Source organism: Streptopelia decaocto, assembly GCF_964273445.1.
Source record: "Streptopelia decaocto genome assembly, chromosome: 7".
In the NCBI taxonomy this organism is placed as follows: Eukaryota; Metazoa; Chordata; class Aves; order Columbiformes; family Columbidae; genus Streptopelia; species Streptopelia decaocto.
This window is the reverse complement of record NC_138661.1, coordinates 4,371,491-4,397,663: the sequence shown is the minus strand read 5'-3', so window position 1 is coordinate 4,397,663 and position 26,173 is coordinate 4,371,491. Positions and strand designations below refer to the sequence as shown.

General features: G+C 45.2%; 1 protein-coding gene and 1 long non-coding RNA gene across 3 annotated transcripts; both read left to right on the top strand.

Annotated features, from left to right (window-relative positions):
* The first annotated feature begins 1,218 nt into the window (after positions 1-1,218).
* CGRRF1 (cell growth regulator with ring finger domain 1) lies at positions 1,219-13,824 on the top strand. Of its 2 annotated transcripts, none has more exons than XM_082057810.1 (6): positions 1,219-1,408; positions 6,748-6,887; positions 8,145-8,322; positions 8,516-8,663; positions 11,977-12,084; positions 13,160-13,824. In XM_082057810.1, exons 1-6 carry the CDS (start codon positions 1,305-1,307, stop codon positions 13,505-13,507), a joined length of 1,026 nt encoding a protein of 341 aa, XP_081913936.1. In that variant the 5' UTR covers positions 1,219-1,304; the 3' UTR covers positions 13,508-13,824. The 2 variants fall into 2 exon arrangements, with proteins under 2 accessions (XP_081913936.1, XP_081913935.1); XM_082057809.1 differs by having other exon boundaries at positions 13,157-13,824.
* A 7,322-nt stretch (positions 13,825-21,146) lies between these two features.
* LOC309442679 lies at positions 21,147-25,286 on the top strand. The gene is made up of 3 exons (XR_014184648.1): positions 21,147-21,411; positions 21,731-21,835; positions 23,439-25,286. It is a non-coding gene; the product is annotated as an uncharacterized lncRNA (long non-coding RNA).
* The last annotated feature ends 887 nt before the right edge of the window (positions 25,287-26,173 follow it).

Genomic DNA, 26,173 nt, shown 5'->3' with positions numbered 1-26,173 from the left:
GCTGTGCCCCGCCCCGTTGCCATGGCGCCGCGGCCACGCCCCCCGCGGAGTCATGGCAACGGGGCGGGGCCGTGCGCAGGGGGCGGGGCCGTGCGCAAGGGACGGGCGGGGGTTTCCTCACGTAGGGTCCGTCAGACGTGGGGCAGTTCCCGGGGGCGCGGAGAAACGGGCTCCGAACCGAGGGATTCTATTTATTAGCGGTTAATGTCACTTGAGGGTGACAATATTTAAAGCCCGATTCGCAGAGGATCATCATGATGCCGATGCCGGGCAGGGATATCAGCCCGTGGCGGGGTGACCACGGTTAAGGCCTCTTAGTAACATCACATCCTTTGCTAAAACACCAGAGAGCACACACAGAAAAATGACTGTTAAAAAAGCTTCAGCTGGAATTTCCCTCTCAATAAAGATGAGAAAATTCGAGCACAAGACAGAAATCGGTAAGCTCTGCTGCTCGTGGTACTTATTGTTTATACAAGTTGAGCATAATTCTGGAAGCACAGCAGGATCTGGAGCTCACAAATACAAGCAGCGAGTGTGAGGCAGCCCGTAATAGGCTGTTGGTGGAGGTCTGTGCCGGTGCTAAGGAAACATCTGGCCTTTTTTGTGCTGCTGGAGATTGAAGCTGCTGTAATGACAAAGAAAATGCCTGCTCGGCCATCCCATAACAGTGAGAAGTGGAAAAAATAATCTCTTTGCTTACTCAGAGAGAATGAAACTACTTCACATCTCAGACATGACTTCTTGCAGATTGTAATAGCGACTTAAATGCCAGTTCTATACCATAAAATTGCAGATTTTCGGAGAGAGCTTCAGTAAACACCACAGAAGCACAGGATTGCTGAGCAGCTGTTGAAGTGTCACTTAATCTCCATGAGCTCTTAAATGCACCAATTCCAGTATTCCGTAGGTAGTTTGTTTATTCATTTTGTTAGGCAAAACCTATTTGTGTTTAGGAGCAGAGATCACGGGAGGAGGTTTGCAGCGCCCCTTACTTACTCCAGCTCAGTTTTCCAAGCGCCACGGAGATGTTTGAAGGCGGGTTGTGCAGAATGGGCACAAACGCCGGTTTGTTTTTATTATTTAAATGCTTTGTGCAAACGCAGGCAGGTGGGGAAGCCCCGCGCCGCCACTCGGGCACTGGCCCCGCCCCCTTCCCCGCCCACCTCCGGGCAAGCTGAGGGCAGCGGCTTCGCTCGGCTGCCGCGCATGCGCGGGGCGCCGGGCCGAGGCGGCCGGCACGGTCTGGCCTGGCGGTTGCTCCGCTGTGGGGCGGTGAGGGCCGGCCCCGGCCGGCCGGTCCCATGGCTGAAGTGTTCCTCGTCATGCTCTACGAGGACTTGCCGCTCTTCTGCATCACTGTGGTGTTCATCTGCTTCCTCGTTACCAGCGGCCTGGTGCTGGGCTGGTGAGTGCGGCGGGGGCAGCACCTGGGAACCACTCCGGCCCTGTGGGGCTGGTGTTGCTCTTGGAGGCTGGTTTGGAGTGATGGGCTCCGCTGCGGAGGTCTGGCGGTGTAGTGAGGGGGCACGATGTGGGAGGGGGTAATGTGAGCTGGCACCCCTTGAGATACGAGCTCTGGGGGTGTGGGGTGGGCCGGGGGTGGGACAGTGCTGGGGATGGGGATGTGGGGCTTGGCAGTGGTTGGAGAATTGAGGTTGTGTTGAAGAAAGGAAGGTGAGGAGGGCCAGCACTGGCCATAGGGGCCGCTCTTGTAGGAGAAGGGGAGGATGGTAAGGCAATATCTGGAGTTGTGTGTCCAGTTCTGGGCTCCCCAGTTTAAGAAGGACAAGGAATTACTGGAGAGAGTCCAGTGGAGGGACACAAAGATGCTGAGGGGTCTGGAGCATCTTTGTGATGAGGAGACACTGGGAGAGCTGGGGCTGTTGAGCTGGAGAGGAGAGGCTAAGAGGGGATCTCAGCAATGTTTATAAATATCTCAAGAGTAAGTGTCAGAGGATGGACCGACGTGTCAGTGGTGCCTGACAACAGGGTGAGGGGCAACGGGCACAGACTGAAACACAGGAGGGTCCATCTGAACATGAGGAGAAACTTGTTTGCTGGGAGGTGCCAGAGCCTGGCCCAGGCTGCCCAGAGCGGGTGTGGAGTCTCCTTCTCTGAGACATTCAAACCCCCTGGACATGACTCTGTGTGATCTGCTCTGTGACCCTGCGTGAGCAGGGGGGTTGGACTGGGGGATCTCCAGAGGTCCCTTCAACCCCAACCATTCAGAGATTCTGTGATGAAAGCTGTGGAAAAAACAGAGTGGCTGGGAGAAGACCTGACCCTGAGTGAGGGGTTGGGGATCAGGGCGGGCTGCTCCAAGGGAAAAGTTTGGCACTGTTGGAGATGGATCTCTCAGATCCATTTGAGGTGGTTCAAATGAGCAGATATGGAGTAAAGTGCCTGGTGTTAGGCCAAGTAGCAGCTAAATCTGCCAAGCTTTAAGGCAGGATTCTTGCTGAGGCCTGAGACTACCCAGGACTGCTGATGGGGCACCAGGCCGTTCCACTGCTGAACTTCAGAGAAGGGGGAATTTGAGGTGAACTGTACAGGGCGCTGGGACTGGAATGGGGGGAACCCTTGAAGAGCTGACTTGCTAAAGTGTCTAGAGAGGTGATGAGTGGCAGACCCTCTCCTACTCGTGTTTGAGAGGATTCAGCAAAGATATTACTGTTGGCTTTTTCAGAAACAGATCCCTGAATGTCGGTCCATCACACTGTTCTGTTTGTTTTCCTGTTAACTCAGGAGTGTCCGTAAATGTAAATACTGATACTTGCCAAGTGGAGAGCATTGATTAGCAATCAAAATATTTTATGTAGGAATTGTGGATACATCACACTTCTGGAGAGAATAAAATGGAGTTATTGTATTTCTTCCCATTGGCTTAACATTAATATCTGTAGTGCTGCGCTTCAGTGTGTTCCTTCTTTTGTCTCTGTTTGAATTACAGATGTTTTAGCTGTAGCAGTTTGTTCTCTTGGCAGCTTATAAATACTCTGCCTGACTTTTCCTTTAGTGCGAAGTCTTTCCCTTGTTTACATCACTTTGTTAGCTGCCACTGGCTCAAACACATGCCATCTATTGCTTTTGGTGTGAATGAACGTATCTTTTGATCTTCCAGATATGCTTTGTGGAAAGCTTTTATTTCTTGTTTTGCATTGCCTCCCCTAGTGCTGAGTAGGTGGTATTGAAGGCAAGACTGCTTTTTGTTTGTTATCTGGCTGCTGGATGAAGCTCCACCTCATTATTTACTTGGAGAGAAAGATGGTAGAAATCCTTTTCATCATTCTCTCTGTCCCAATGAACACCGGTGGTATTATATTGTCATCCGCTTCTCTCCACTTTTCCTTTTTTGCTTTATCAGTTCTTTAAAGATACTATCTTTATAAAAAGTATGCTGAATCATGATTCAAATAAATCTTCTGCATGTATATCCCAAACCAGGGATCCTTTATCAGTTTAATCTTGATTTACCTACTTATAATCAACACTTTGCAATCCTCTAGTGCAAAATGTCTGAAATAGCTGTGCCAGAAGACCCTTACATCTGCACACATGTCCATTGATGCTTTTTGGGCTACAGGGTGTGCGGAGGACCATCCAGATGGATTTTTATTTCAGGAACAGAGATTCTAAGTGCATCTGCACTAGATATTATTGCAGTTTATGTAAATAGATACAAACTGTCTTCACACCAGTTTGTTAAGGAACTGTTAGTCAAGTCAATGCAGTAGCCAGGGGCTCAGCACATGCAAGTAGGTGGCAGCTGCTCAGAGATATTTGCTGTAGCCGTGTGACCAAGAGCCTCCAAGCAATTTCAGCGTGGCTGCAGCTGCAGTTACAGTCTAAGTGCTCTTGAACTTGCTCGTGAAAACGACTTGATCGTTTATTTGCTACACAGAATACTATAAATGCATATGGTGTCGCGTAAGTACATAATACTTGATATATTGCTGTAATGACATTTTGTTTCCTCCATCATTTTTGGCGTCGATTGTCAGCTTGTTTTATGGATGTGTTCGTGGTGCTGTCAGTCAGCCTGAAAAACACCAACTGCTTAGGAATCTTAATGTTTGCGTTTGCAAAATCATGCACTGATTTGACGAGCGTCTATTTTTATGGCCAGACCTGGATCCCTGTGGCTCCGCTCAGAGTTGCAGTAGGTTCCTGCACAGGCAGCTTTGTAGAGCCAGCCCGTTGGATGCTCTGGGGATGGGGTTGAAGGGGAATTTAGATTAGCTCAGTATGGTCCTCTGCATTGTCTTTTCAGCTTAACACTCATATTAGAAGGAGCTGCAGGCTTGGTACCGGTTTGAGGTCCAGATGGCTCTTTGAAGAAATTTAACTCATGAACAAAACCAGTGGAAACTCCTGCCTTTCCTAAACTAGCGTTTCGAATAAATTAATTTTCCCCTATACCAGCTAATGATCTGATAGAATGTTAGATGGTGAAATACATCTGTATCTCTATTGATCATTCATATAATGAATACTACATTAAAATTTACAGAGGTGCTGTACCTTACTGTTGAACAGAAAGGCCTTTCTGCCTTCAGCTGCTGCTAAAGCTGTATTGGAAGCCTTTTTCTGTGGCTGCTTTTCCTGTTGCTTTTGACCAGTGAACACAATTTCCAAAGAACGGGGTTTTTACTTCAGAATCAGCCAGATGGTATAAAACAGGAGGCATCTTTTTGTGCGTTTGGAGAGATTAGCTTCGCTCAGTTTTGGATACCGAGTAAGTGAAAGAGCTGCTGCACCTGGTTTCTTTGTAAGATGTTTAACTGGTACAGTTCATTCCAGCCTCAGTGAAGTCAGCACGACTGGTTTTACTTCTGTCGGAGAGAGATTCGACCCTCCATGTGTGCAAAATAAGTATGGCTGAGCACTCTATATTATATCATTGAAGAAATGCAAATGTTTCCATCAAAATCTAGCAAAGATGGAGTAATGAGTATAGAGTATTTTCCACCGGTTCAGTCTCTTTCCTCTTTGGTGTATCTGTGACACTCAGGCAAGGCAAGATGTTAAACAGTAAAGGCAAATATTTGTTAGACTCCCAGGAACAGGTTGTTCCTATTGAGAATGGTTTTGAGAATTTTTTTGCTGAGATAGTTTCCTCAAATTGAAAATCACTTTTGACTGATGTTTTTTCCCCGTTAGTCTCACAAAGGGCACCCCTGCACCGTCAATCAATAGGAGGGAGCCCAATGTCAGTAAAAGCTCCGCTTTTCTTCTTCATTTGACACGCAGGAGTTAGAAAAGATTTTAAAACCAGGGAAAAGTAGCAGTTAAGCCACACAATTGCCTGTTTGGCTCAGAGCTGTGTTGTACACGGAATTACTTTAGCAATTTTCAAACTGATTACATTGAAGTTGGTCATGCCCTTTTCAGCTCGGGTTATTGATGTGAGACCTATCTTACCGTAACCGCCGCTATTTCAGTGTAGTAAATGGAAAAAATTGATGCAGGGAAGAGCCGACGCTTTGTGCCATTCCGAGTTTTCCAGCACCCAATATGCTGATGGCTGCATAAACCCAAGTTCAAAGCCATTAAACAGGCCATTGCTTCAACAGTACAGGTGGCAGCGACAAAAGCACAACTTCAGGAAAGTACAGTCTGAGCTAATTAATAACTGTTTTCTAAAATGCGTTAACAAAAGACTCCCACAGCCTCTGCCTGTTGCTTTACTAATGAGATGGGGTGGATTATTGCAGTTAAGAAAATCTCTTCAGTCTCCAAAGTAGTCTTCTGATTGCATATCTGGGGCAGTTTCTCTAATCAGCTTTTGGTTATTGAAAGTTATTGCTATCACTTAAAAAGTGAATTATTTCTAGGCAAGTGTAAAAGGAAGTCCGTTGCGGAGCTTGTTTTGTCGATCCTGATCTTCTGTAGCGGTTCTTTTAAAAGCCTCAGGCAACATGAAAATCTTGGGGTTTTTAATTGATGTCAGAAATCATCCTGAAATATTCTTTCTCACGTTCTTTGATTTTAATTTTGATCGATAGGGTGTTTAAACTTTTAAACCTATGATTTGTTACACTTCTAGAGTCAGAATCTCACTTGGGCTAGCGTGCTAATTTCAGCTTTGCAAGGCTCTTAGAGACTCAGCCTTGATTTAGAGTCTTATTTTGCACTTGGTTTCTAGCTCAAAGCAGAAGCTTTATGGCCCCTGATTTAATATCAGCATATTATTGTAACTGAGGTTCATGTGGAAAATAGGGACCTTGGTCTCCCATAAAAACATCTTGCTGGCTGTAGTTACAGCTGGGAATATCTTAGGGCTGAATGATTTATGCATAGGGTCTTCCTTTTGAGCACCCAGCCCATTAAGGCTGTTCCATCTTTGCAAGCAGCGAGGTTGTTTTGTTTGGTGGTTTTTGGTTTTGTTTTGGTGGGTTTGCTTGGTTTTTTGGGTTGGTTTTGTTTTGGTGGTCCTGTGACTGGATGTGCAGAATGTCAATTAGGAGAAATCTCTGGTGAACCATTTACCACTAGAGGGCATTGACCATTTAATTCTCTTTCTGGAAATGAGTTTCTTCTGTGTCCCTGTGAAGACTCCTACGTTCTGCCGTGGAAAGCTGGAGTCAGATTGGCGGGCTGTACTACGTATGCATCCTAGCAGTATTCTGCAATGCCAAGCTGTTTGTTGTGCTGCTTGCTATTATCTTTAGAGCAGAACAAAAAATTCGAATGTGTCAACACTAACTCTTAACCCCCTTGTTCTTCTTGTTTTATGTCTCGTAGCTTCGGGTTGGTCGTTCCTGTTATTCTGAGAAACTCAGAAGAAACAGAATCCAGCACGAGAGTATTGAAAAAGCGGATGAGACAAGTGAAGAATCCTTTTGGATTAGAAATCACTCATCCTGCCACAGCTTCAGTAACAAGTCAGTGGATTTCAGATGTGCTTGATTTTTGTCAGTTTGGTTTCCTGAACATAGCACTTTTCTGTTTTCTTGCTCTCACCCTATTATCAAAATTCCTCAGCAACATGCTTCCGCCCATCATTACAACAGAAATAATAATTTTTACACAGCTCATAAATGTGGTGCTTTTAAAAGTGAAATATTTGGATATTTAAGTGCAGATTAACTCTTATTAAAGAAGCACCTCCTGCTGTAACAGATTTTTAAGTAACAAAAACATTTGCAGATTACCAGCTGCTGTGGGCGTTTGAATTGTAGAATTCTATGGAATTCATTATAGAATATATGCCACTCACGTAAATCTGAGTCCAGATCTCCAGCAGTGTTTGGAAGGGCACTACTTAAAAACAAAACTCCATATCTTTCTATTTGAGCTTCACTGCAAACTGCATTTAAATATCTGTTCCCATCAGAGTTCAAGTAGTTCATAATAGCCTTGAAATCACCCACGCAGGAAGTGAAATTCATGCCCTTCTGCATCATTGGGGAGTAGTAAGCAAAGCTGAGCATCTTCCACGCACGCAGATGTGGAGCCTTCCTGTGAATGAAAAAAAGGGCTGCAGCAGTTTTATTCTCAGCAGGAGAGAAAAACAAACCAAACACATAACAACTTAGTGTTGAGGTGACTTGGATTTTTTTTCCGAAGGTTTGAGCACTTGAATTTATGGGGACTTTTCAAGAGTTCTGCTCCTGTTTGTGCAGTAAGTGTTTAAAAGTTAATGGCTTGAGTACTTTTAACAAAAGTATTGACTTGGGTATCTTTACAAAAGCAGTAGAGCGCATAAATGCTCTGTGTCCTCCCTCTGCATGACCAAGACGGCCTTATTCTTTGAGACCAGAGGGGGTGTTGCAGGCCAGTGATACGTTGGATACCATTATCTAAAGAGGGAATGGACTTTGGGCAAGGGGCTGTGCTCTTGAGTCTGCCACCGAGTGTGTAAAATGTTACCAGAAGTTAAAATTTACCTTTCATATGATGCACATGCTACTCTTGTTAGCTCAATTAGCTATTTTACCTCCTTGCACCTACTTCCTAATGTCCATGGACTTTCATAAGCACTAAACCTAGTCTAAACTCTTAGAAAATTAGATTATAATGACAAAAACCTGCGACACTGAAATTGTTTTCTGCGTGTTGCCCTTTAAGTACCTAAACTTAGCAGTTCCAGAGTTCATTACTCCAGCGAGTTAATGAAATCCTTATCTTCTTTCTACAAGAGGGTGTAACGCTGACACCTGATTGTCTGGAAGACTGTATTCTTACATGCTACTGGGGCTGCAGTGTTCAAAAACTCCACGAAGCGTTGCAGAAACATGTCTACTGCTTCAGAATAAAGACTCCTCAGGCATTAGAGGATGCTCTGTACAGCGAATACCTCTATCGACAGCAGTACTTGTATCCTTTTTTTCAATTGTTGTGACAAAAGATGCTAATTTGTTGGCACGGGGAATGTTGAGACTTGTGAACACTCGGCAGTTCTTGGCTCAATGTATTTATGAACAAATATGATGAAAAACATTCTTTACGCGAACGTCACATTTGTCTACAATTGCAGCGACACTGATTGTTTTCCTTGACACATATAAAGCATTAAAAAAAATGAAAAGGAAGAAAAATATTGTCAGTTACCAGAAGATGCTCAAGTTGTCGATTTTGGACCAGTGCCTAGATCTCGCTATCCCTTGGTAGCATTGTTGACGTTAGCTGATGAAGAAGACAGAGAAATATATGATATTGTAAGTAATATAAGAATATATTTTAGGGCCACTGTATTTAAGATCCGAATGTTTCAGGAGACAGGCTTGAATAAAACAGCTTCCTTTCCCTGTCCCCCGAATTGGTCCCTAAATTTGTCACTGATGACTCCAGGAGAGCAAGAATAATTGTTATATAAAAACTATGTATGCCATTCAAAAGATGCTGATGGTTTTCCCAGAGCTTGTATCTGCAGAGATCTTTGTGGTAAGCCCTGTGGCCAGACAAACTCGGGTTTTCACAGGTTAGTAAGCTATTACTCTGATTTTTCTAGTCACATAAACCTGTGGCGGAGCTCTTGGGCTGATACAATCTTTTGGATTGCTGTTGGCAAAGCAGGAGGATTTTTTTTGTTAGTGTCTGGCACAGATATTTGCGCTGATTGCTGACTCGACTGTTAGGAACATAGAAATTACCTTCCTGCGCCAGCCTGAGGCTGTGTAATGCGGTACGTTATGTCTCACAGTAGCCAGCTCCAGGCCATTCACAGGAAGGTGTGAAGGTCCTACAGGAGACTGAGATGAGATGTTCAGCTCCACAAGAAGGTCTCCTCCTCATCTCTTACACATAAAACAGCTTCAGCCTTCTCACATGCAGTTCAATATCCCTGATATACTCTGACTCATTCTTTTTGGAACGATTTGGGACACACTTTTATCTCCCATCTTTTCATTTCATTGATAATCTGTTAGCACTAACTGCCTGAACGATAATACAAATGAGCTCAGAAGCAAATTGCCTAAATCCACTGAACACTTTTCCGTATGTTCATTTGGGAATTGTGCCTAAGAAATCTGTTCCCTTCCCAAGTGACGCCTGTCCTCAGCTTCTTGTCATTTCACCTTAGGACTGTGTTTCTCCCTCCTGTCCCCACTCGAGTTTTCCACCCCCCAGCTATTTCCCAGATTAGTACATGTAGGTATGTGTAGAGCTCAGATTAGTTTAATATAAAGAGCCTATAAATGTCAAATTTGAATGTGCTTGACATTAACGTGGATGTGAATTCATAACACCTCCTTTGTTATTAAACATAGAAGAAGTATAGTGGGGGAAGTGTTTTTCCCCTGCTTTGGGATAAAAGCAACGCAACTAGAATTTGTTAGTAATCTGGCCAAAAGAGTAACTCCACGTGAACTCCTTGCCAGACAAATGTCAGAATTGCATCTGTTATTGTTGAAACAAACTTGTAAAATATAAATATAGTGTGGAAAGGAATCTTTGCCACCCCGGCCACTATGATATTACTGCAAGGGACAGTATGGATTCTTACAGCAGTGCATTGAGCTCCGTCTTGATTTCTTTTGTGTGTCTGTGTGTGCATCCATCACTACGGAAGGTGTTCCAGTGTCTCTTTTTGAGGGGGTCTGTTTTCATCCTAAGTATATTTGCAGCCAGATGATACCCGTTTGGTTTTGTGTCATAATTTAGCTCCAGAAAACTAGCATGACCACACATAAGAGTTACAGAAATGATTTGAAGACTGGCAGGGATAAAGTGGAAGAAGACTCCAATCTTAGGCCTGTGTATAAAAGAGAAGATTGAGAGTAACTTGATTATGATGTGCAAGTATTTACAATAAGAGGAAATATCTGGTGCTCAAGGAGAAGGGATTCTATAATCAAACAGCATTACATTTCTATTATATCATAGCAGAATATATTTTTGCATATATTTCTCTACTACAGGGCAGTGTCACAGAGGAGGCAATAGCTTGAAGATTGAGATGCTTGTGTTGGGAACTGGTCCCATTCCCAGTTAAAAAGCTGCCTGCATGTCTGAACAAACTATGAATTGAGAATATGCCATTGTCATTGAGAAAGCACTTACGGTGGGATGACATAATACAAGTACACTGAGAACTGTTAACTTTTAAGCTCTTACTATCAAAACACAAAATCTGTCATTTTAATAGAGATTTAATGGCTTTCAGCTTCCAAACCAAAGCTAATAGTAGCGTGAGGTTTGTGTGGTTTCTGTTTTGGTTTGGTTTGTCTTTTTACGCATTGCAATATAGAGAAAAAAGACCTTAATGCCAAAGAACAGTAAATTCAGTTAGTATAAATACAAAGGTATAGGTGCATATGTATTTAAACTCTGCATGTAATTAGCTAGATTGTGGGTTTTGAAGTGCAGGTCTGATTTGCCTTTTAATTTTATTTTTTTTTAAACAAACCAGCTCTCTTCTATATTTCATTTCTCTTTTGACAGCTTCTGGGAAGTACAATAATATTGAATTTCACTTTCTTTTTTCCCTGCTTTTTAGAGGCTATTCTATCATTTGGGCAGGGTGAGGGCTATCAGGCACAGCGTGCAAGCTTAGAGTGCTTTTATTTTCAGAAAAGTGACTCTGCAGTCAGCCCACAGGGTCCTTCCATAATCCTTTCCAGTGTAATCTGTCTTTTGCCTACTCGGTTTACAAACTGATCAGTGACACTTCTCCATGATTTTTGGAGTCTACAACCTGCTGTCTGTGTGTTTGAGAGGCAAGTGGGAGAAAGCAGAGAAGACTTTGCCTTTTATGTGTTCCCCTGTAATTCTGCACTCAGATTTCAGCTTGAGCATCATTCCATGTGTTGAGGGCAGCTCGGCCTGTGGCTGCAGGTGTCGTATGGGATTTTAGTGCACAGAACTCCACTGAAATGGAGCAGAACCAGAGCAGGTCTCCATCTCCCTAGCCAGAAAACCCAACTCTCCTTAAATAGGGAGCATGATGCCCATAACGTGGAATATTCTCCTTGATCAGCCTGGTGTCGGTCGAGGTCCGTCCCCTCTGTGGCCTCGCACCTGCAGATAGCGCACAAAGACCTTGGCTCCCAGACAGCAGCGAAGATAACAGTGACTGTTCCATTCTCTTTGTTCCAACTCAAAACCACTGGAAAGTTACTTGAAGAAAAACATTAGTTCTGTCCCTCAGGGTGTTATCTTCTTGTTCTCAAGCTAAATCCAAACAACAACTGTGCTAGCTGCGAAAAAGAAAGGTTTCTAACTGCATGTGGAAATAATGAACTTGCTTTCAGTCCAGCCAGCACAGGTGCCTTTTTGGGTTGGGGTGAGAGCAGAGTGGAGAGCCAGGGCAGAAACCTGCAGCACCACCAAGTGTTGTCTTGTGCCATGTCCTGTTTTTACCTCTCCTAGCGTATTTTTTCAACTGTGCTTGAAGTCAACGTTGTCGAAGTCTTGATTGTCTAAAGAAATAAGGTCAGAGGTTGTAACAAAGCATGCAATTCCAAGCAAACTGTTATAGAGGAATGATAAAACGCAAAGTTACTAAACATAGGTTGTTTTGTTTTGTAGATTTCAATGGTGGCTGTAATTCACATTCCTGATGAGAGCTACAGACTTTCCTGCAGAATATTATATCAGTATCTACTTCTAGCTCAAGGTCAATACCACGATCTGAAGGTAAGCCACATACTGAGTCTTGTTTCATTTGGGCAACAGTGTTAAGTTTAGTTTATGTAGGCTTTCAGGAGCCTGAATTAGTTTAAGACTTTTATTGTCATGCAAAGAACTGGATAATAGCAAAAATTATTTTATTAGTTCAGTGGTTCCAGCCAAAGTTACTGTACAGAAATAATTTCTATGAAAATCCTGAAGATTTCCTGGAGAAATTACTTGATTCTAGTGTAGAGGCCTAGGTCCTGACCATTTATTAAAGTGGTAGTAAGGCATTAACTAGCTGTCGAATGCTTCTTTTCTACAGAACCGTTGTTACCTCCTTGCTAGTCCCTTGAACCAGCGCTTTATCCTGTACTGCCCTTCAATAAGCTAGAAGTTGGGCCAAATTAATTCGATTGACTCTATTAGCATTCATTCAGAAATCGATTTGTCCAAATAAATGTTTGTCCTGGCCATTTTTTGCTGACATAGTTAATCCAGGTAGACTTCCCTGCTGATCCCCTTAAGCTTTCTTTTCATATATGGTCACCATTGTAAAAACACTGCTTAAACTGAACAGAACTAACTGTGCAGCTGCTCTTTATGGCTGTCTTGGGCTGCATGGTAGTTTACTGGGGTTTTTTTTAAGAGATCACGCCCATAAAATAAGACAAAAAGACGAAGGGGATTGTAAGATGAGCAAGAGCAGAATGGTGTGAGTGAAGTAGATTTGGGGGCTTGGCGGGACACATTTTTGGTAGGAATGGGTAGAACCAACCGTCCAGGCAGAGAATGATACACCAGGAACAGAAATCTGAGCTGTTCAAAGCCTGGGCAGTTCTGTTCACGCATGTATGTTGTTTTGATGACTTACCCTCGATATTTTCCCAGTGTTCTATGTAATTTTATGCTTCTAAAATACATTTAACCGAAGGGTAGGCAACTGTGGGGCCTCTTGCAAAGAGTCAGGCTGGCACGATTTGACCCAGTGCAAACCAGTGAACCTGACCCAGTGGAACTCACGTTGCGTGCATGTGTTCAGGTACCGGGTTAGAGCTTCTTGACTTCTAAATGTTTGCGTATATGTGTATTTTAGCAGCTCTTCATGTCTGCAAATAATACCGCACCTTCTCCAAGCGATACACCCCCTGGCGAGAGAAGCACTGACAGAAGCTTGCTAGAAAAGGCCGGACTGGCTGAAGATGAACCAGAATTGCATGAAGAAACCAGTAAAGACTGTGTTGTTTGCCAGAACAGTGCAGTGAACTGGGTGCTCCTGCCCTGCAGACACACGTGCTTGTGTGACGGCTGTGTTAAGTATTTTCAGCAGTGCCCAATGTGTAGGCAGTTTGTTCAAGAATCTTTTCCTCTTTGCAGTAAAAAGGAGCAAGATGAAGATGAATCAACCCATATCTTGCAAGATGTTTCTCCTGGAAGAGTTTTTTAATGAGGGGGGAAAAGCAGGACTGGGTTGTATGCGCCAAGATTAAATGTAGAAAACAAGCATTAACTTGTATGGGTTTGCTTTTTATTGTTAGGTAATTTTCAGCTTCCTTATTTGTCTTTGCTCCATATGCTCGCAGGAACACTAAATTTATCCCTGCAATGTGGACACAAGAAGTGCGTAGGATATCTTTGAAAGATGTGATTTTATTTATAACTTCTTAGTAGTTTTTCACAGAGTACTATTGGAGGCTATTTTGATTACTAAATTTAGTATATCTGCTAAAAAAAGAATAAAACTTGCAAGTGACTTTGCACACAGCTCATTCTATATTTATTGTATTTAAAGTACTAGAGCAGTATATAACTTTAACTCGGTGTAATTTAGAAACGTGGCACTTTACAGAATGTATCACATGAAGGAAAGTAAATATTCTTCATTGTTAAACCCGGGTATATTTCTTTTGTAGATGAAGGCTGGACTGTGGCAGGAGCTGGGAGTTGAAGGCATTTGGGACAGTTTTTGGCTCTTTTGAGAGATTTGTGTGTGTGTGAGGGGCCTCAGCCAGAGCCCGTTGAATGAGTGCAAAGATTTTTGTTGATTATTGTTGGCTTGAACTAAACGTTGCTGACACTTTCAAGCCTGAGCCTCTGCTGTGGCATCTCGACACACAGACTTTCAGGCTTGTTAGCAATGGCTGTAAGAACTTGTTATCCAAGCAAATGTTCGTTAATTACTCCATAGAGCAGATACTTGGGCAGTTTTGTGGTGCTATTCTTCCATGAATAGCCTGCTTTGGGGAATTTCCAACTCTTTTTACTTGCATGGTCAGCTTGGATGCAAAGTTGACCGTCTACCTTTTATCAGTAGTCCCAGGGAATTTACTTACTCAAAGAGAGAAGCTAAAGAATAGCATAAAATAATTCGTTTTCCCCTGCAATGGTGTATTGTCAAAAGCATTAAAAATGGCTGTTGAAAAGAGAAAGCGTTGTTTTGCTTCTTAAGAGAGAGCCTAATTCTCCTAAAGATAACGGGCTGGTTTTCACATCTGCTTGTGTAAGACAAAAATACAAATGCTCATTAGGACATGTAGAAAACAGGGAGTAGCTGCATTCTGTCCTCCCTCTTGTTCCCTTGCAGCTTTGTCCCACATCCAATTCCAGGACAGCTGCTTGGTGTCGGGGACAGAAAACCGCGCTCTGAGCTGTTCAGCTGTGTTCTCCTGCAGCTCCTGCTGCTTTGCAAGGTACACACGAGGTGCTGCACACCTCCAAACCAGGGAAGGATGCTTCCCCTACTCAAAGGTACTCCATCTTCATCTTTCCATCATTCATTTGTTTTTGTTTTCTCATGTCTCTGCTTCCAAACTCTTGGCAATGAGGAAAAGATTTAGGTGATGCTGGTGGAAAGAGTTGTAAAGGCAGCTGGAGGTTGGGAATTGATGCACGTAGCCCCAGATTTCCAGCCAGCGATCAGTAAACAGTTTGTAAGACAATTTATCTGGAGTACGTCAAGTGACCTTCCTTGCCAGGCACAACTCGGGATAAACTGCTGGCCAAATCAGCCTCTTGTTTGCACTGTATATCAAACGGGAATTAAATACCTGGTGGCTGTGGGGACTGAGCTGTGCTTGTGGAGAACTATAGGAGATGCGGTTCTGTGTGGAAATGCTGCAATCCAGGGGGTAAGAACAGCAAGAGGAGAATGTAATAGCGGGAGGAATGAGTGTTGGTGGCAGCAAGGCTGTACCTCAGATAAAAACAATGCAGATGTGGCGCAACAGCGTGATCCAACTCGAGCAGACCCAGAGCTGTCTGTATTAAGAGAGGGTAGAAAGACTGTAAATATCAAACAGTGTCTTCATCACTCAGGATGAATCACTGAAGCAGGATGAGAACTTGTCCTCTGTGTCACTACAGACAGTCCTCGCCGCTCCGCTTAGACATGTGGCTTGGTGCTTGTGAGAATGTGAGTGTGCAAGAATGAGCGTGAAATAGTGGGTGAAATCAGTCTTAAAATTAAAAATTACCTTCCCTTTCTAGGTGATTTCACGCTGGGTTTTGCAAGCTGGGTTACAGCATACCTGGTGGAGGTAGTTGCTGAGTTCAGCCTCCCTGTCCCTGTCTCTAGCCTTGTTCTGCCATTACAGGGGAGCAGCTAACGTGATGATGGTGGAACTAATTACTCTTCAGACATCTCTTCATGTGTCGCCGTTGTGAAAGGGAGAGCTGCTGTGAGTTGTTCTAGGCCTCTGTGGCCTCTCAGAAAAAAAATAATACGAAGACTAAAGAACCTGAGCCACGGCAATAGCCATTTCCATACGAACAGCTTATATATGTGGGATAGCGGCTGCCCAGCTCGTTATTCCAGAGAAGCAGGTTAATGCTGCACTGGTTCCAACCTGGAGCTGGGCACCGCTTGAGATTTAGTTGGGACTTGGTTTGTCCACGTAGATGATCACAGAGGTGGTGTTTACTGCTTGACCACAGTAGTCCCCGACATTAAATCAATTAATTAAAATTTCCCAACAAGACAGTGTGATCCAAGCTTGTGGGCTTGTTTAGTCTCCAAGTGAAATGGTGTTCAAGTAAACCCCACAGAGAATTGCCTGGTCTGTCTCATCCTTCAACCAATCGATGCCAGTATTAAATAATAATGGCAAACAGGATGTAGTTGTGCTGAACTGCCAGGCCATGTATTTACCATTAAGTCTGTCCCAGCTTTTCATTTGTTTCATGTTCTTTTAATAGCATTTTCCAGAGATGCTGAGTCGCTTTATCAGACCTAACAAGCTTCCTTGCTGGCCCAAATCAGAGACCTGACAGAGAGTTATAAAAGGTACAGTAGCTGGATTATTACATTTGCCTTTCTTCTAAAAAGCCACCTCAAAATACAGAGCAGGCATGAAGTAAAAGGAGCAGCTCTAAAGCTGCCTTGTATGTCCCTTGGTTGTCTTAAAACAGGGATTCAAGGCTCTAAGAGAAAAATAAAACCTTCCCGTGACCCACAGAAACACAGTATATTGTAAGAGGCTGTTCTGCTCTGTCACCCTGTTGTAATAGAGGTAATATACCATTCTTCTTCCGCTCATTCTGGATGATTTGGTGACATCAAGGAACATAAGCGGACTTCTGGCAACAAGACTTGCTTCTTGTCACCAGCATTGTGTTATTACAAATTTGTAATTATTTTTTTGCTGCAGGAGAAAGGTGGGAGGTGCCTCGCTGCTTGGTTTGGTTCTTCAGCTGTAATTAGAGCTGAGGCTTTGAAATGGGTTGATCCAGCTAAGTGGTGTTACTTGGGGATGTCCCAAGGTACTTCTCCAAATGCCGACAGACTATGACGTGGACAGCTTCTGTAGAACAAGTTTCTCTGGTAGGATCTTCCCTCCACCCATCCTGCCTCCTCCAAGTAGAGGATGGACAGTAGGAGGGAGACAATTCAGGTCAATTAATCTTAAAATGCTCTTCTTGTTCCCATGAAGAATTCAGAATTCCCATAAGGTGCTTTGAAAACTGGATAATGCCTTGACCCCTAATCCTCGTTGATGAAAATGCTCTTGGTTCTACTACGGACCCTATGAAGTCTCAGCACCAGCACTTAGGATGACCAGTGACCACCAGAACCAGTAGCCAGTGCTGTCAACCTGGCGTGGTGATGTTCCCCATCAGGGATTAAGGGGAGCTCAGCATCTCATGCTTTGGTGGGTTTGAGCAGATGAGAACCCATGTACATGTTTTGTTCAACTTTAAGACAAGCTTCTGTGTGAATCTCATTAAAATTATTCATTTTAGGCTGTAGCGTGGAGGGTGTTGGTCTCTTCTCCCATGTAGCAAGTGAGAGGAGAAGAGGAAACGGCCTCAAGTTGCACCAGGGGAGGTTCAGATTGGATATTAGAAACAATTTCTTCCTAGAAAGGGCTGTTGGGCATTGGAACAGGCTGCCCAGGGCAGTGGTGGAGTCACCGTTCCTGGAGGGGTTGAACAGACGCAGAGATGAGGTTCTGAGGGACATGGGGTAGTGCTGGTGTTGGGTTAATGGCTGGACTTGATCTTGAGGGTCTCTTCCAACCTAAATGATTCTATGATTTACTTGCTAACATCAGGCTTTAAACCTTAAGTATGGCAAGAGGTGTCAGGAATCGGGGTCTGAGTTTCTCCTGCTCATTTGTGCATTGCTTGGTCCCCCTGTGCCCTGATGAAGCTCTGGGAGGTCTCTGCCAGGGGAAGTCCCTGCAGTAACTGGCCACCGGTCACCATTTGCTCCGTTATCCTGCTATCCGGAATAAACAAGGACTGGCCTCTGTCACTGCAGCAGACGTGCAGCCCCTGCAAAGGTTGTCCCTGGTGTCCTGTATGTTTAAAGCTAATGTAATTAATGCCAGGAATAGATGAATTTTATCTGATACAGCAAAGTCCTCCTCTGAGCTAAGCCATTAGAAAGGCTTGGTATTGTCTTGCTGGAGAAAGGGCAAAGAGAAAAAGAGGATTAAGGTTATATTTCTGGATAACTTTATTATTACTATCATTTTAATGTTGTTTCGGTGGCATACAGTGGCCTCATAATGCAAATGCGCACCTGAGCGCAGCTCTCGGGCCATAATGGAGCACTGGAGAGTCCTGTGTTTTGCATGGTCCCCCAAAACCAGGCAGACCCCGCTCCCTGTTCTCCAAAGCAGCGTAGCTACCATCCCCTGGGGTGTTTGCTGAGCCAGTGACCACAGAGGGGCTTGCAAAGTCCCTGCTGAACAGCGCAGAGTCACTCAAGTGTCTCTACACATTGTTTCTGTATTGGTTTTACTCCCTCATGTCTGTGAGCAATGTGGGTAGAGCGATACAAGCACAGCGATGGTTATGGCTATAAAAAAAGGAGCTTCGACTGGTTTGGTTCCATAAATTAGTAGGAATGTGCAACACCTACATAAAGGCACCTTTGTCTGGATGCTGCTGCATCTTGCTTTAATTAAGCCATTTCATGACGGGAATGACTTAAAACGGTGAAAATATTGTAGTAAACACAGCCTTAGGATTAGGCGAAGTCTTCAACAGAACCTGATGTCCAAAGAGAGGAGTCGCTCTGTTTCTCCAACAGTATTTTGAAAAGCAATGACATTATAAATTAATGCTGACATTGCTGAGCCTTCATTGCGGTTCAGAGAAACCAAAAACACTCCATTTACTCCTCCTCCCTATGCACCAACTCCTCAGCCATAGAAAGGGCAATACTGGGATGTTTGCCATAGTCGTGACACGAGGAGTCGCTGTGTTTCCATTCCTTAGAGAACACCTGCACTAGTGCACTGTCTGGGCGCCCCTGAGGGTCCAGTGAATCCCAAAACTACTTCTGTGGGACCAGCAATAAATTATCCAGACAATAAGTTGCTACCTGTGGTTTAAATCCTCAGTCTGTACGATTCTTGCATTAGAAGATTTGCCCCTAAAAAGCATTTATAGGTTTCACATGCCTCCTGCAGCTTTTTGTCTTCATCAGATGAGGGTTTTTGGCAGTTCCTAATATTTTTTCCTTCCCTATTGCGTAGCCAGTTCACATCTAATAGTTGTTGGCAGATTTTGCAACAGTAGCTGTAGTCAGGGGCTGGTGAGGAGTCTAATGCATCACTTATCTCTCTCATAGTGCTATTTATTTCAGTGTCTATCAGCTCCTTGTGAGCAATATTTTATCAAACAGGCTAGAGGGAGTATTGCTAAACTGTGAATGATTTTGATAGTTGTTACTCTTCTTCTTTTCATCTGCAGATGCTCTTTAGTTGGGAGGCAGTGAGACCCCAGAGATCTCGCAGGGGTCATCATGCATCAATCTCCTGCCACCGGAACTGACCGTGAGATGTTCTGTCACTTCTTAGCTGGTCAAATGCAACACAGACATGCTCGAAGCTATTTGATTTTGGTCTCTGTGTCCCGAAGGTCCTTGATTTCAAGGGTTTTCCCTGTAGGGAAAGAGCCTGGACTGCAAGCTCAGAACACACCAGCTTGCAGGAAGGCTGGGGTGGGATCTTGCTGAGGATAATTACGGCAAACAGGGTGCCCTGAGGGACTCAGGCACCGCATCTTCTCCTGGGGCTGCTCCGCTTGCCGAGGTTAGCAGACCCCTTTCTATGGCGGCAAGTTTCATCGATCAAAGTAAGAATGAGGCAGCGATTATGGTGTAGAACAGCTTGAAAAGTGATGCTTTTCACCAGATGCTGTGTACACAGAGACAAGATTGACAACCCAGCTGCTGCCTTTCTTTTGAAAACCGGCTTCAGTGGTCAGTACAGAACACTGGCTGGAGTGGCTGCAGCACCATCCAAACCCTCCTCTGCCAGGACAGTTTGAGTGACACAAGAATTTACCTTTATGTTTTGCTCTACAACCAAAAGAAAGATGTTTCTCAAGAGCTGGTGAATTCACATTTAACAATTACTATAGCTTTTCCAGTCTTTCAATATTTAATATCTTCCCAGAGACATGAAAATGTGTAAAATAAGTCTGGCAGCTCCAGTTTTCCCTTTCAGCGCCAACTTAAAGACAAAGTCTCCAAGTCCAACACCATTTAATGCTCTATGATTAACAAACCATTTGCTTTTCTCCCGCCCTGAAAGGCCAGGCTGGACGGGGCTCTGAGCAACCTGAGCTGGTGAAGATGTCCCTGCTCATGGCTGGGGTGGCACTGCGGGAGCTTTGAATGTTCCTTCCAACCCAAACTGTTCTATGATTCTATTTGATAATATAAAGGACTCTTCACCCTATGATGTGTTTCGACGGGGTCATTTATATCCTGCATTAAGCCATATTTTCCATGGTGTCCTTAAATGTTCCTGGTTGCTGCACATTAAGCATCATTCTCTGAAGATGCCCACAAAAAACATATCCTCCAGCACTGCCAATATTTCCCTTGCCGCACATAGTCTGAAAGCTACTGAAAGAGGTGGTGGGGACAGAGCAGTGGCTGGATGCTGAAGTTGGGGACAATGACAAAGTGTGGTAGCTTGTAAAGCTTTTCCCTGGAGCTGGCACCAGTTTTAACCCCAGCCTTCTACACTGGAACACGACGCATGATCTCGTGTGTGAACTATGTTGTTGTCTGTGCTGTAGGGAGCAGGACCAGTCCATACAAGGGCAAGGCGAACCCAAAAACATAGCCACTGGTTCTTGATCAAGAGCTTTGTTTTTCCAAATAAGCTCCTGAAAAGCACAAGGGTAGGAATGTTTTTAGTCTTTTTTTATGTCTCTTATTTGGAGCAACATGATCCTTTGTAGCAGGATTTAGAGATGGACCTTGGTCCAGCTGAGTGGCCTTACCTGCGCAAATCTGATCTGATTTATCCCCTTTTTGCATCTTCTCTCTCCTTCTCTCTCCTTCTCTCTCCTTCTCTCTCCTTCTCTCTCCTTCTCTCTCCTTCTCTCTCCTTCTCTCTCCTTCTCTCTCCTTCTCTCTCCTTCTCTCTCCTTCTCTCTCCTTCTCTCTCCTTCTCTCTCCTTCTCTTCTCTCTCTTTACTTTTCTCCCACCTCTTGCAAAGAAACTTGTTGATATCCATGAAGACAGGAGTGGCAGTTTGGGGACATTTTAGCAGAGCTGCCAGGGTTCCCCACTCCCATGCCAGACTCCTCGTGGAAGTGGTGACCTCCCCTGTGCTCTGCTGGGTGGTGGCTGGAGACAAGCTGGGATAGCTGAGGTTAGTATACGCAGAACAACATTTCCAATTTTACATATGTATTTATACCCTGTTTTCAGGAAAACAGGTAAAAACTTCTGAGCAGCAATTTAAACACGTGGCAGAGAGTTGCACAACCGGTCTGGTTCATCAGGGAGTTGGGGCTGGTGTTACCCAGTTTGCTGTTAGTCCTTCGTAGACGTGCCAGCCTTCATTTATGGAGCTCTCCTGAGAAACAACCTCCTTACCAGGGTGAGTAGGTGGCATCCTGGGCAAGTGAGTGGCCAGAGTTGTGGTGGGATGGAGAAGAGACATGCAGACAGTGTAAAGGACACAGCTGAGACTGGATCCAGGATCTGGATCTGCCAAACCCATCCTGCCTCCTAAGCACATGCAGGCTCTCTCCCCATTTCACGCAGTTTCCGTGTCTTGTCCCCTTCTTGTTGCTTCTTGCAATTTCTTCAGAGAACTTGGGCAAAATGCGGACTATCCCTTAGATCAGTGGATCATATCTATTTAGATCTATCCTACCTATGTGCCCATACTCATGTTATGCCTGTTACTCACGTAGGTTTTGCAGAAAGCTGCGTGTTTGGAGCCAGGAGCAGGAGGATCAACGTGAGCCATTTGCCCCAATGTTTGCATTTCACGCTTGGATCCTCTGCTATTTTATCAGGTGAGAGTGTGAAGGTTTCCCTCCACCCCAGCATCCTGGCTACATCTAAAACCTCACCCAGCCTGGCAACTCTTCCGCTCTCTTTGGAGGAAATTCTCCTTAAATTACCATCATTTTGTCAGCACCAGGCATGCTTCATTATTAATAATTAAGTAGAAAAACTGCCTTAGTATCAGTGCTACTGACATGTCTTGAGTTGGAACCAGAAATGGGTAGTTAGGGAAGCAATTTCTCGCTGGTGCGTGCTGATGCACATCTCCAAGCCCATCTTGGAGCTGCTGGAGCCGGGGAGTCGAGCAGCTCCGTTGGATGGTGCCTCCTTGGGGATCAGCATCTTGTTTCATCAGGGCCATCTGCTCGCAACGCAGCCTCAGTCCGCTCCAAGTCCTACAACAAGCTGCTTTCATTGCCGGCTGGAAATGGTTTGAAAAAATCCGAGTGTTGTAGGTAAACATGACGTGAGGCGCAAACCAGCACACCAAATATCCAGGCTGCCCCGAAGGCCCAGGGGGGCTTGAGTCAGGCTTTGCCTTCAACACACACAGAGGTCTGTTTTTCAAAGACCAATTCTGCTCACTGTCGATGGGACGATAAGGTTTTGCAATGCAAAAGCCTGCAGTTACATTCAAGGGGCTGTTCGAAACTGGAAGAGCCCAAAGAAACGTACTGCCTGCCTGGATAAATAAATACTTCACATCCTTTTCTTCCTCAGCTCCTCTTCGTCACCCGATTCTGTGTGCATCACTGGCCTGTGGTACATTTGCAAAGGTTTGGATTGGTGGGTTTTTTTGACAATCATTAGTTAAGCTGATTTATTTTGTTGCATCTGTGTCCCTCAATCAATGTGTCAACTCATCGATGAGCAGACCTGACACGGCTGGAGATGCTGGTGCCCTCACAGCACAACACAACGATGTTTTCAGGGATGAAACTGGGTCTTCTGAAAGCAAACCCTTGACAACGGTTTAACAAATATAACATGAGCAGCACTCCCCATGCTATACAGTATTTCCTGTGCATATCTGCGTCCTCCTCCCCCAGCCTCAAGCAGATCTGTGTAGGACAGACCTTGGAAGATCTCTGCCCCTTTCATGGTGAGTTCAGACCCAAGGTCACCCCCAAATCCCAGACTGAGTACAAGAGTGTGAGTATAAGTGCAAATTTTTAATGGCTGCCCCATCCAGTTTGGAAATGTAGGCCCATGTAGGTTTTAGTGTTTACTTTTTATTTTTACTTATATTTCTTATTTTGTGCGATTCATACAAATAAGCCCCATCAAAACCAAACACACCCAAAGTAAGGAAAACAGTTGCATCCCAGCAGCCAATTGCCACACTTTGTTCAGGAACAAATGGAAGAGCTGTTGTGTTTAATTATCTCAGCCTGTCTACCATGATATTTTCACTAATACTTGGGTTTAATGAGCTAGGAAATCTGGGCCATTGTGCGCTGGTGGATACACTCATCTTTTCTCCAGCTAAATATGCAATCGGAGATGAGCAACTGCTGCCTTTGAACCCAAGAACCATCAAGATTCACTAATTTGCTTAGACCACCTGCTTGGCTAATATTACCGCAGGCCTCTTGTTTTCTCTCCAAATAGGTAAACAGAAATGTAGATGGTGCCTAGACAGCAAGCGTGTTGCCATACCAAGCCACCCTGGCATGCCAGGAGCTCTGCCCCAGCCAAAAAAATGACAGCGCAGGCGACGCCAAGCCCAGTAACAACCTCCACTCTCTGCCCCAGACTTGCAGCCCTGTGGAAACGGATCCATGAAGATCCCGGGAGCCCCCAGGAACTGCCATATAAAATAGAATTATCCTGCTTCTCCGCTCGCTCTGGCTCGTGTTTGTGCAGAGCTGGTGTCTCTGCTCGCAGGACACGGCATCTGCACATTAGATGCTCCATCCACGGGGAAGGGAGTTGCCCATGGAGGTGCTGATGAGTTCTTCAACCGCAACCAATTAGCCCCAAAAAGGAGATTTGCCTCCAGCCAGCTTGGGGATCCTTATATCAAAATGATCTCTATGGGCACCCACAGCACAATGATGCAGCAGCGTATTTCTTCCACAGGTCAGAGATGTATTTTTTAATTACCATAGAAACCTCCAAACATCACAGCGTATGCTGTTACATCAGGATCTCACTCATCCGTGTCTGCTTCTTCAGGACGCAATGGGGAATAGGTGCCTGTAATCTCCCAAGTGGCAGATGATTATTTTTTGTTCTATTATCAGACACGCTCTTCGTATCTCCTGGAGCACAGGACACACTCCATGGCTTCGGTCCTTTTACTCTCACTCATTCGTGACTGGCTGCATGGGGGGGACACGGCTTCCCGCCGATCTGCCCAGCCTCGCAGATGTTTCAGCCCTAAAATATTCTCCCGATGGCTGCTATTACCGCTTTAGATGTGCAAAATGCAAAACCTGAGAGGCGTTATCAGCGAAGCAAGCTTGGCAACCCTTAAATTAGCAACGTGCAAGCGTGCGGCGTTCTGCCCGGAGCTCCTCGTGCTGTTACCACCAATGGTTGATGAGCCTCGCTCCGTCTTCCCGTGCAAGACATGCACACCGGGGTGGCACATGGTGCATCCTCGCAGGACGTCCGGACAGCGGGGGGATCGTCGGCGCTGAGGTGAGGGGTGAGGGGCTGTTTCGATTGACCATTTATTTAGGATGGAGCCGGAGGATGAGACAGATGGTTGGGGTTTGTTGGCAGGGAACTCCGCTCCAGTTTGTTTAATTAGTCACCAGATACACTGAAAGCTGAAGCACGTTACGTGCAAACTTGTAAGCACGGTAAGATGGACCATTTGCGCTTGACGGAGGAGTTGCTGGAAGCGACTGGTTGATCCTCATCTCATGGTCCTGCTGTGGGGTCGATGCTCCTGCACGTGGGACCTGGTGCCGTCGGGCAGCCTTTAGGTCCCCACTACATTTTTTCCTCCACGTGTGTTGCTTTTTAAGCCGAATGGTGCACAAACCCAGAGCTTTCCCTTTCCTGGCACCCACCAGAGCACGCAGACACTTTTGGGGGATGGATTCACCAGTGTAGGGGGGCAGCCCCTGTTTTGCCACCATCCCGGCACATCTGCACTTGTCTTAATCCCGAGCTTCCCTGTCTGCAAAGCAACATGGACCAGAAATTGCTGCAAAGGTACCGGTGTCACTCGTTCCTTGAAGCCCAAGCCATGCACGGATCAGACACTCGACATCCTTTTGCCGTGCGCACAAATAATCACGTTTTACACCTTTATTTATGCTTTATAGGGTGTTAGATTCTGCTTAATATTTGCTGCCTTTTTGCAAAAGCTTGTGTTTGTTTGGTGTGTTTTGTTGTTCTTGTTGTTGGGCTTTTTCCCCCTATTTTGGATATCCCTTACTGGACATACCTGTGTCCTGGTTGGATACACCTGTACCACTCACCCCTTGAATGCTGAGCATGCCAACGTGCAGAAATAAAATCATTTAAATAATATTAACTAACTAATTCTAAAAACTCCTTTTCTTGCTGATGTGATGTTTACTGGTGCAGAAAGTAGCATTTTCCCCATGCCCAAAAAAAACCCAAAACAAACATGAGCAGTGTAGGGGAAAGGGACCTGGGGGTCCTGGGGACAGCAGGGTGACCATGAGCCAGCACTGGGCCCTTGTGGCCAGGAAGCCAATGGTACCTGGGGTGGATTAGAAGGGGGTGGTCAGCAGGTCAGAGGGGTTCTCCTGCCCCTCTGCTCTGCCCTGGGGAGACCACACCTGGAATCTTGTGTCCAGTTGTGGCCCCTCAGTTCCAGCAGGACAGGGAACTGCTGGAGAGAGTCCAGCGCAGCCACCAAGATGCTGCAGGGAGTGGAGCATCTCCCGTGTGAGGAAAGGCTGAGGGAGCTGGGGCTCTGGAGCTGGACAAGAGGAGACTGAGGGGGGACTCATTCCTGGGGATCAAGATGTAAAGGGTGAGTGTCAGGAGGATGGAGCCAGGCTCTTCTCGGTGACAACCAATGGTGGGACAAGGGGTAATGGGTTCAAACTGGAACACAGGAGGTTCCAGTTAAATGTGAGAAGAAACTTGTTCCTGGTGAGGGTGGCAGAGCCTGGCCCAGGCTGCCCAGGGGGGTTGTGGAGTCTCCTTCTGTGCAGACATTCCAACCCGCCTGGACACCTTCCTGTGTAACCTCATCTGGGTGTTCCTGCTCCATGGGGGGATTGCACTGGATGAGCGTTCGAGGTCCCTTCCTGTGATTTTGTGAAACCCACAAAACTGCTATTACCCCACAGCCCACTAGGTGGTGGCTTCCTCCACCATCCGCACCCGGGCGGGGGGGGTGGGCGGGCAGTGAC